The sequence below is a fragment of the Lactuca virosa genome, chromosome 6, assembly GCF_052849685.1.
Source record: "Lactuca virosa cultivar CGN04683 chromosome 6, Lactuca_virosa_CGN04683_v6, whole genome shotgun sequence".
Lineage (NCBI taxonomy): Eukaryota > Viridiplantae > Streptophyta > Magnoliopsida > Asterales > Asteraceae > Lactuca > Lactuca virosa.
The window spans coordinates 41,915,161-41,926,345 of record NC_136431.1 but is presented as its reverse complement, the minus strand read 5'-3'; the positions used below and the strand labels follow the sequence as shown (position 1 = coordinate 41,926,345).

Sequence of the window (11,185 nt, the reverse complement as noted above, 5' to 3'; positions counted from 1 at the left end):
ACTTTTATGATTTGATACTGGGATACTCTGATAACTGCATTTTGAAAACAAATTATGTAATGACTTAATGGATTAAACTGTTTTTTTTTTAGTTTAAATTGGCTTGAATTTTTGGGTGTCACAAATCCATAGTTATCTCCTCCCACTTCCACATGGGAATGGGTAAAGGCTGCATCTTGTCATGGGGTATCTGATGCTCGGCCTTGTCTTTCCTACAAGTCAGGCATCGCTCAACAAACCAAGTTATCTCCCTCTTCATACAAGGCCACCATAACTCAACCTCAAATCCATGTACATTTTTGTGGCCCCCGGATGAACATAAAACTTTGACTTATGCACCTCCTCAAGAACCGTTTGTCTCACCCCACCTGATACCGAGACCCAAACTTTACCATACTGAATCAACAATCATCGGTTATCCCTGACAAACAAGGGGATCTGCCCCCTGATCCACTCGGTCTTCCAGTTCTCCTTGTTCAAATACTCAATCTGGGCTTCTTTGATCAAATCCAACAAAGGTGAGGTGAGAATCATCCTCAAGCAAACATATTTGATAGAAGAGCTCGACGCTTTGCGGCTCAAAGCATCAGCCACCACATTGGCCTTTCCATGTTGGTATAGGAGCTCGCAATCATAATCCTTTACCACATCCAACCATCTCCGTTGCCTCATATTCAGATTCGGTTGGTCCATAAAATACCTCAAACTGTTGTAGTCGGTGTAGACAGTACACCGGACCCTATACAGATAGTGCATCCAGATATTGAGGGCAAAAACCACGGCCCCCAATTCCAAATCATGAGTGTGGTAGTTCACCTCATGAGGATTTAGTTGCCTCGAAGCGTAAGCAATCACATGACCCCTCTGCATAAGAACATCCCCTAAACCCGAGATAAAGACGTCGCAGTAAACCATAAAATCATCCAAACCCTCGGGGAGCACGAGAATTGGGGCCTCACACAACATCTGCCTTAGTCTCAAAAGCCAACTGCTGATCAGGCCCCCAAAAAAAGGTCACACACTTCTTTGTCAAACGGGTCAAAGGCACAACAATCTTGGATAAATCTCCGATAATACCCTGCGAGACCTAAGAAGCTTTGAATCTCAGATGCGGTCCTCGGAACCTCCCAACGCATCACAGCCTTGATCTTGGCCGGGTCAACCAAGATTCCCTTTTGGTTGACGATGTGCTCCAGAAATTGCACCTCGCGCAACCAGAACTCACATTTTGAGAATTTGGCATAAAGCCTCTCCCTCCTCAGAGTCTCCAACACCTCTCGCAAATGTTGCTCGTGCTGCTCCTTGGTCTTGGAGTAGACCAGAATATCATCAATGAATACAATCACAGACCGATCCAGCATTGTCCTGCAGACCCGATTCATGAGGTCCATGAACGTTGTTGGTGCATTGGTGAGCCCGAATGACATCACCACTGTTGGGTATAAGTGTTGCGTCATTGTATTTAATAGAATAGTCCATTATGTTATCGGGTTTGGGCCTGTCCACCCGTTCATTAATTATTAGGGTTTAACTATTTAAGGTGCATGCATGCACCATGTTTTGCAATCTTGGAAATAGTCTTGTAACCCTACACGCCTCTACAGTAGCAGTTCATCATCGAGCTCTTCTGAGGTGTGACTTTGAATCATTAAGCATCCTTTAAATCATTCTTGTGTTCTTATTTTAATTACCTGTTTGAATCTTTCGATCTTTAGATATTTTATCTCAACAAGTGGTATCAGAGCAGGAGATTGTGTAATCTATACGCATCTCTTCTGTTGAAAGAAGCTTTTAGGGTTTCTGTAATTTTTGGATCTTGCTTCAGCTCTCATTATTGTTCATTCAACTGTTGACGCTGATCTTGATCTTGATATTACCCTAATCATGTTTACACATCTGATTCATACAGGTTCTCGATCTATAAAGATGTCTGACGACTCTCAGGTCAACTCCATAAACCTTTCCAACGGCATTGGTTTGACTGCAAGGATCCCCATTCTTTCTCCAAGTGACTACGAAGTGTGGGCGCTACATTTTGAAGACTACGTCCTCGACCTAGAAGATAATGGTTATCTGATCTGGGATGCTATCACTGTTGGGGCGTTTGTTTATACTGGAACCAGAAGAGTGATTAAAACTCAGGCTGACTATAACAAGCTTCTTCTTGATGTGAAGGATGCTCCACAAGATGAGAAAGAAAAGTTAATGAGCAACATCAAAGCAATGAGGATTATTAGGTTTGCCCTACCACCAAACACCTTTCGTCTGGTTAGTTCATGTGATACAGCAAAAGAGATCTAGGATAGACTTAAGGAATTGTACTCTACTGATGCTGATTTGGAATATTCGACACAAGCATTATTGTTGTCAGAGTTTGGAGCCTTCGTGCAAAGGCTGAAGAAAGTTTGGATCAAAACTTCAATCGCTATAATCATCTTCTCAGCAGGATGATGAAATATAAGATTGGACGTTAACTTATTGAGCAAAAAGTCACGTTCATGAATGCTCTAAGGTCTGAATGGAAGGCTGTTGTTTCTACGGTAAAAGCACACGAGCAATTTAAGAACTACACGTTGGCTAAGCTTGTTGGTATCCTAAGGTCACATGAGAATGAAGTGACAAAAGAAGGGAAAATTGTTTCGGAAATTGGTTCACCGGCACTTGTAGCTAAGGGTAAGAAAGTTACGGAAGATGATGATTAGGAGTTTGAGCTCTCCGATTGTGAACTTTCTAAAGAATAGTTCGCAATGATGGTGTCCAACCCAAAGAGGTTCGAAAAGAAGAAATTCAATAGAAACAATAATCGAAACTGACAGGGAAGCTACAGCTCTGAGAAGGTGAAAGAGGAAGGTGTAAACAGTTCTTAGAAAGAAGAGGACAAGAAGGAGAAGAAGCTCATGGGTGATTCTGGCTATGATTGTAACTACTGTCATGGCAAAAACCATCTATCCAAGGAGTGCATGCTGCGAAGGTTGAACGAGAAGAAGGAAGGAGAAGACGATGAAACATACTATCTCTGAAAGCTCGAAGAGATAAAGAAGAAAAAGAATCCTAACAACAACATGCCTGCTTTGATTATGCAGGAAAATGATGCTGAGAATGAGTTTGGAGGAGTAGAGGTCTGGTCAACTGATTCCGAAGATGAAGAGGTTCGCAGGCCTACATATGGTAAGAGTTTTGTTGCGAAGGAAGAGAGTTCACAGCCTGGAGGTAGATGCTTGATGGTGACAAATGATGTGTCACATATGCAAGGCTATGCCACTGATACTGGACGTGGGGATGATAGTTGCTTCGCAGCGAGGCCGGTTCATGAGCAAATCAGCGAATGCGAACAGATGATCGACAAGGTAAATTCTATTATTGAATCTCTTAATATACCTTTGTCTAGATATGAAACTGAACTAAATGACTTAAGATACACTTTTTCAAGCATTAGTGACAGTTTAAAAAGAACTCGTTTAACAAACTCCAACCTAACCGATCAAATCAGCAGGGTTTCGTCAAAGAGTGAGGAGAGGCGCTTATGGATAGAGAAGATAGAGTCCGATTTATCTAAGTCTAGGGATCAGTTAATTTACTTGCAACGGGATAATTTAATGCTTTTGAAACAACGTAACATTTTCTGTTTGATTGCGAAAAGGCTATACTTTAATATTACTCAGTTGCACCTTGATTGTGAGATTGGTAAGAAAATTCACAAAATGATCTTGCCATTCCTTGAATTAAAGGAAGACGAAATTGACGCAGATTGTTACAAGTGCGAATCCATTGTCTCATCTGACGAAACTTCATATGCTTACAAGTTTGGTCTGGACAAAATTGAATCATACATTAAGTCCAAAGACCATAAGAACATGTTAAAGTAGCTTTCGAATGAAAATGACAAAAAGCAGATTAAATCTGATACATTGCAGAAGTTCGACTCATTGAGTACCAAGTTAAGTTCAGATAATAAAATTAATGTTGAAAATACATTTGAGTTTGATGAGGACAGTGATGTGAGCGAAATCTCTGTAGAGGATGAGGTTGACTGTTCAGAATTTGTTAAAAGCGAAGCTGAACCTGCGAAAGTCTTAATTTCTAAAAATTCAGTTGAGTTCGCACGTATTTCTAAAAACAAACCTAAAGTTTTAAAAGCCAAAGCAACTGTTTTTCCTAAAGTCCAAACTGTTCCTAACCAAGTTTTTGCAACTAAAGGACTAGACAAAAATCAAACAGCTGAATTAACGTCCTTAGTTGATGATGACAACAAAGATGGATGCGACGAGTACTTCTGGTCTACTCCGATAGACAATGCAGATGAAACCAAAGGACTGTCGGAAAAGACGTCTTGGAGAGTGAAAGGAAGATACGTAGCAGAACCACTCAATAATCGCTCAATCTACGAGAAAGGAAGTCCCAGTGGAACGAAAAGTGTTTATAATGATGCTTCGTCTGTTCAAAACGAAACTTCAGTCAGAAAGCCAAAAGCAAAGGCCAATATTCACATGTCAGCGGAGCAGTTCACATCTCAGAAACGGCAAAAGAATGCGAGATACAACAAAAATATCAGAGAAAGGAAGCAATTTTGGCAATCCCAGAATCCCAACTTTGTTCGCATTGAAAAACCTTCAAATCAAGATGCGAAAGTCTTTTCGCATGCGAACCTTAGGAGCTCCTCGCAAAGTCACTCTCGCAGTCCTCAGGAATCTAAAAAGAAAGTTCTTCAAAAACCTACGTTTCCAAATTCGAAGAAGACTGTGGAGAAACCAAAACCTCATAATTCTCAAACCATGAATATTTCATCGAAAGATGTTAAAGGAAAAGGAAAGATAGGTTCGGATAATAAAGTTCCAATCAAGAAGTCTGAAACTAATTCAAAGAAAGTTGAAAAAGAGTTTGTGAAGAATCAAATCAAGAATAAAAAAAATCAATCTTCTTCAAAAGATACGAACTTGAAAGATAATAGGATAAAGGTTTTCACAATAACAAAGAAAGATAACACCACATTAATTAAACGTACTTATATGGTTTATCTTGCATTTACTTTTCCTCTTTCTGTAAAAGGCTCACAAGGACCCAAGCAATTTTGGGTTCCTAAATTTGTTTAACTTCTGCAGGTTATTCGTGACGAGTAGTTTGACACTGAATGGTATAGCGACAGTGGCTGGTCACGTCACATGACGGGAAGGAATGAGGAACTGCGAGAATTCAGAGAACTTAAAGATGGTGGAAATGTGAAGTTCAGAAATAAATCTTTAGGAAAGATTAAAGGTTATGGGATGATAACGAACGGAGAGTTTTCCATTTGTAAAGTGGCGTACGTAGAGGCCTGCAACACAATCTCATAAGTGTTTCGCAGTTGGTTGTTGGGATAGGATTAAAGGTATCCTTTGACGACGAAGGGTCTGAAATCATAGAAAAGAAGACCAAATCAGTCCTTCTAAAATCGAAACGCAAAGGCGAGATGTATCCATTGAATCTAAATCCGATACGAGGGAAGCCTTCTATTTGCCTATGTGACATCCCCATTTTCACATCCAGAAAAGACCGATTTTGTTTATGCTTTATAAAAATCAGAGTACCTCTTTTAATAAAAATGTTTAAACATCAAATCATTTCCGAAGAAATGTATTTTTATTCATTTTCAAAACCTTGGGATGTCATCGTCAATACAGAAACATAAGCATAAACAGAACTTACATTCATTTACACTAGTGATCTACATCTCCTTAGTCTCTCAGTGTAATGTAACTTCGTATCGGCACCTGTGATTCAAATAAGCTTGAGTGGGTTAGGTTGGGAAACATGGTGAGTACATAGGGTTTTCAACCCACAATAATTTAATTATTATGTTTAAACATCAAACAATCAACCCAATTACCCATCCCCATTATCTTCCTTATTCTTAAGGTCTACCCTAAGAGGCATTTATCCTGCATTCGTTCATTCCGAAGTCCATTGCTTCCAGGTTTTATATGAAAGGCACTAAGTCCATAGCTGTCAATGCTCGTTCGTAAAGCACTAATTCCATAGCTGCTAAAGTTCATTCATTGGGTACTAAATCCATAGCTACTAGTGTTTATCTAATAGGTACTAAGTCCATAGGTACCAACGTTTATCAAACAGGTACTAAGTCCATAGCTACCAACGTTTATTCAATAGGCACTAAGTCCATAGTTGTCGATGTTATTTGTTAGGCACTAAGTCTATAGCTGCCAATGTTCACTCATATCATCTTTCATCTCTCATCATTCATCTACCGATGTTTTACCCAACATATTCGTAGATATAAAATACATATACAGTTTAAATTATTTAAAACATGTATAAAATCGTTCATCCAGCATAGATAACAAGTATACAGATAATATGCACACATAACACGTAATTTATATAAAATACTTCATATCTATGTGTAAGATGAAAGTAACTATGCACTCACTTGTTAACGTGATGATTCCAAACTCGGACAGCGCTTCGCTTCTTAACAATATAATTTCCTTCGACGAAACCTAGTATTATTACCACTAGATTTTAGTCTAATATTTACCGCGACTAATTATTAGTCTTACCATTATTATTATTATATAAGCGTTTAAACAATATTTTACAACCACTATGTACAGACAGGGGCCAGACATAAAACACCGGAGGGCAGGACCATTTTGGCATATAGCACTTCTAAAATCCAATAACCCTATGCGACCCTTTAAACCAGATTTCCCGTACCGCGAGTAGTTAAAAAGATATTATAACGACACTTATATAAGTCATAATAATAGCCCAAATATTTATTATAAGTTCATAATAACAATACTAATTTTAAATATAAGTTATATTTAAAATATGGTAAGCATAACTTACTTACAAGGGGGTTTTAGCTAGGAGCCGGGCTCTGCAGGGGAAGAACTTTGTCGCGGAATCTTTCTAAGAAAGATTATTGCAGCGCTTCAGCGCTTACCTTACTATACTAAAACTACAGAAAGAGAAGTCGAAACACGAGGGACCGAAATGCTCGGGGGATAAGAAGAGAAAGACTATTGAATAAAGAGAATGATGCAAGAAATATGAGAGCCTAGAGGCTCTTATCTATAGTAATTGAATTTTCAAAAACCACCATCTATATTTACTTAAATGACTAAACACCCCTTTATAATACTATTTTAAATAGATTTAATGATATCTGTATTAAACTAATGTCGAAAGTACTCAATATTAGTCTTATAATGACCGTATCGTCGATACCTTTCTAATGATATATACATATGTATATATATGTAGACGTATATATGATTTACGCTTTATTTTAATACGTAAATGTGCAATTAAAAATTATAATTCGTTCATACGAACTCCATTTTTTACGTTCTTTATATCCACGCGTTGGTATTTACGAGTACTACAACTTTCATTTAGACGTCGTCAACTAATTCTCATTCTATCTCAGATTTACAAAATTGTATCAAATTTATCGCGCTCGAAGAGTAGGGACCAAGTTTCGTCCATATCTTTAACATACGAGCTCTATTCTCGGCGTTCTTTATATCCACGCGTTGGTATTTATGAGTACTACAACTTTCATTTAGACTTCATCGGCTAATTATCACTCTATCTCGAATTTACAAATCTGTATCAAATTCGCCGCGCTCGAAGAGTAAGGACTAAGTTTCGTCCATATCTTTCGCATACGAGCTCCGTTTTCGACTGTCTTTTTATCATTGAACTCCTATTAACGATATCTTCATTTCTCGTTTAGACTTTTTTGGTTAAAAATCGACCGATCTAAAATTCGAATTTCAGGATGTGCACTGCTATGCTAAATCTTAGAAAAATCATAATTTCCTCATACGAAGTCAGATCGTTTTTCATGCACACTCTCGGTTTAACATATACTACAACTTTCGTTTAGATCGCTAAGGCTAGAAAGTATTTTATCGTAAATTCACTTTTTACGAGTCCCGGTGTCGTGTCGGTTTTGCCGTAAAACTTCGACGAGTCATAACTTCTTTGTTATAACTCGGATTTCGGCGTTCTTTATATGTACGGAACCCTTGTGACAAATAATATAACTTGGTTAAGATTATTTATTCTAAATAATCTTCTATTAAAAAGTCATTTTTAAAGCTTATTGTCTCTAAATTGACTAGCCCGAATCTGCGGGCGTTACAGCCTACTAACGAAAGCTCACTCAGACAAAAGCTGGCTATGGCATAGAAGACTTTTGCACCTCAACTTCAAAGAAATCAACAAGCTTGTTCTTGGTGATCATGTGTGAGGGCTTCCTCTTCTGAAATTCGATAAGGATCATCTGTGTGCAGCCTGCGAAATGGGGAAGCAAAGCAAGAAGAGTCATCCAACCATAGTGAATACGAAAGTCATTGAACCACTAGAACTGTTGCATGCCGACCTTTGTGGTCCTTCAACAATTGAAAGAGTTGGTTGTAGTAAGTATATTCTTGTAATAGTTGATGATTTTTCACGTTTCACTTGGGTGTATTTTCTTAAGAAGAAATATGATGCAACGCCAAAGCTCAAGGATTTCATAAAGTAGACTGAGCTACAACTGCGAAAGCTGGTTCACAATGTTCGCAGTGACAACAGTTTGGAATTCAAAAACCAATCGTTTGAAGAATTCCTTACTGAGAAGGGTGTATCACATAACTTTTCTGCCCTTTATACTCCACAACAGAACGGGATCGTTGAAAGGCGAAACTGCTCCTTGTGCGAAGCTGCGAGAACCATGCTGTCTTTCGCAAATCCGCATCTCTATTTCTGGGCGGATGCGATTGCAACTGCGTGCTTCACCCAAAATAGATTTATCCTCAATAAGCGATTTTCTATCACTCCTTATGAAATAATAAATAATTGCAAGCCTAACGTTAAGTTTTTCCATGTATTTGGTTCCAGGTGTTTCATTTTCAACTCAAAGGAACAACAAAACAAATTCGATGCGAAGGCTGATGAAGGAATATTCTTGGGATATTTGCTGACCTCCAAGACATATAAGGTTCTCAACAAACGGTCTAAAAATATGGAAGAAACCTACTATGTCACGTTCGACAACAACTACTTGAAGATGACTCAGACGAATGATAGTCAATCGAAGGAGATCTTTCCTAAACCTAGTCTGGCTACAATTCCACTTTCCACTCTTTACGAAGAATTCATGCTACTATTTGATGAGCCAGAGAAGACTATATCATCTGAATCAAAAGCAGGTGACAACAAAGTCGACGAATTGAAGAAGATAATTGACGACGCTACGAAAGATATACACCTAACGCCATCGAATGCGAATGTACCTCAAGACACGAACACTACATTCCAGGGGGAGAATTATGAATCAACTCCAAATGCAAGTTTTCAGGGGGGGGAGCACTCTACTCCACAAGAGACCCAAGAAAGTCCACTCCATGGGGAGAATCCGATTCCTGACATGGAAACATCCACATCATTCGAGGGGGAGAAAGATAATACGAATGATGATTCGGATGTACATAATGATGATTCGGATATACAGTCAGAAATTGAGGACATAAGTGCTGAAATGGATCCATCTTATGATCCTAATTATCCTCCTATGACTAAATGGACTAGAGATCATCCTAAAACACAAATAATAGGCGAATCATCTTCAGGAGTTCTTACGACAACACAACAAAAGGCGAAACAAACTGATTTATTCTCTAAAGTGGAATATTGCATGTTTAATTCGTTCATATCCAAAGTCGAACCCAAAAATGTTCAGATTTCTCTGGATCATTCAGACTGGATACAAGCAATGTAAGAGGAGATCAATGAGTTTGAACGTAAAAAAGTTTGGAGACTGATTCCTTTCCCAAAGGATGCATCTGTTGTAGGGTTAAAGTGGGTGTTTCGCAACAAGCTGGGGAAACGTCATACGAAAAAAAGCGCGTCTAGTCATTAAGGGATATTGTCAAGAAGAAGGCATTGACTACGAAGAGACCTTCGCATCTGTTGCTTGGCTAGAATTCGTTCGCATCTTTCTTGCTTATGCAGCACATAAGAACTTTGAAGTTTATCAGACGGATGTCAAATGTGCCTTTCTAAATGGAGAGCTAGAAGAGACGGTTTATGTGGAGCAACCACCATGGTTTATAAACGAGAGGTATCCCAACCACTGCTATATTCTGGACAAAGCGGTATGTGGTATGAAGCAAGCTCCAATAGCCTGGTATGAAACTCTAACTCGCTTCTTAAAACAGGCTAAATTTAAACAGGGATCGGTTGACCCAACCTTCTTTCACAAGAAAGATGGTGACCACCTGATGATTGTCCAAATTTATGTTGATGACATCATCTTCGGATCTACTAACCCCAGCTTAACAGCTGAATTCCGAAAGTTGATGGAAACTAAATTTGAGATGAGCTCCATGGGTCCGATTAAGTATCTCCTTGGTTTGAATATAAGACAGAGTCAAGAAGGTATCTTTATCAACCAGTATGCCTACACAAAGACCTTGCGCACTAAGTTTGGAATGGTGGGAGACTCAAAAGTGAAGGTTCCAATGACATTCGGAACGAAACTAACACCATCTCTGGAAAAACCAGCTGCTGATATGACCCTTTATCGTCAGATGATATGATCATTGATGTATTTAATAGCTAGTCGACCAAACATCATGTTTTCCGTTTGTTATTGTGCTAGGTTCCAAGCGAATCCTCACGAACCTCACATGATAGCTATCAAGAACATTTTCAGGTACTTAAAACGAACCTCCTCGCTAGGCATATGGTATCCATCAAGCTCGGGTTTCTTCGTACAAGCGTTTTATGATGCTGATCTTGGAGGGTGTGGCCTGGATAGAAAGAGTACAACGGGAGGATACCAATTTCTAGATGGCAAGCTCGTGAGTTGGCAATCTAAAAAGCAAACTTGCATATCCCTCTCAACTGCTGAAGCAGAGTACATAGTTGCTGCCTCCTGCACTTCATAGGTCATTTGGATTCAAAGCCAACTTCGTGACTATGGCATAAATATGAAGCGAATCCCCTTATATTGCGACTCTAAAAGCGCCATTTGCATCTGCCATAACCCAGTGCAACACTCAAAGACGAAACACATAGCACTGGGGTATCATTTCATCAAAGATCACGTGAAAGATGGTAATGTTGAGATATATTTTGTAAGATCTGCTGATCAGTTAGCCGACATCTTTACGAAAGCCTTACCTGGACCTAC

At 38.9% G+C, this 11,185-nt stretch overlaps 1 protein-coding gene across 1 annotated transcript; it reads left to right on the top strand.

Annotated features, from left to right (window-relative positions):
* Positions 1-5,159: 5,159 nt before the first annotated feature.
* LOC145121487 (uncharacterized) lies at positions 5,160-10,940 on the top strand. The gene is made up of 4 exons (XM_079057224.1): positions 5,160-5,299; positions 8,890-9,765; positions 9,869-10,111; positions 10,652-10,940. The coding sequence occupies exons 1-4, from the start codon at positions 5,160-5,162 to the stop codon at positions 10,938-10,940; spliced, it is 1,548 nt and encodes a 515-aa protein (XP_078913350.1).
* The last annotated feature ends 245 nt before the right edge of the window (positions 10,941-11,185 follow it).

Bases quoted from the DNA above. Each gene is read 5' to 3' on its own strand.
- LOC145121487 (XM_079057224.1), top strand. From the start codon at position 5,160: ATGACGGGAAGGAATGAGGAACTGCGAGAATTCAGAGAACTTAAAGAT. The intron at 5,300-8,889 runs GTACGTAGAGGC...ATTTGGTTCCAG, and splicing joins TTTTCCATTTGTAAAGTGGC to GTGTTTCATTTTCAACTCAA. The intron at 10,112-10,651 runs GTATCCCAACCA...TTATTGTGCTAG, and splicing joins CCATGGTTTATAAACGAGAG to GTTCCAAGCGAATCCTCACG.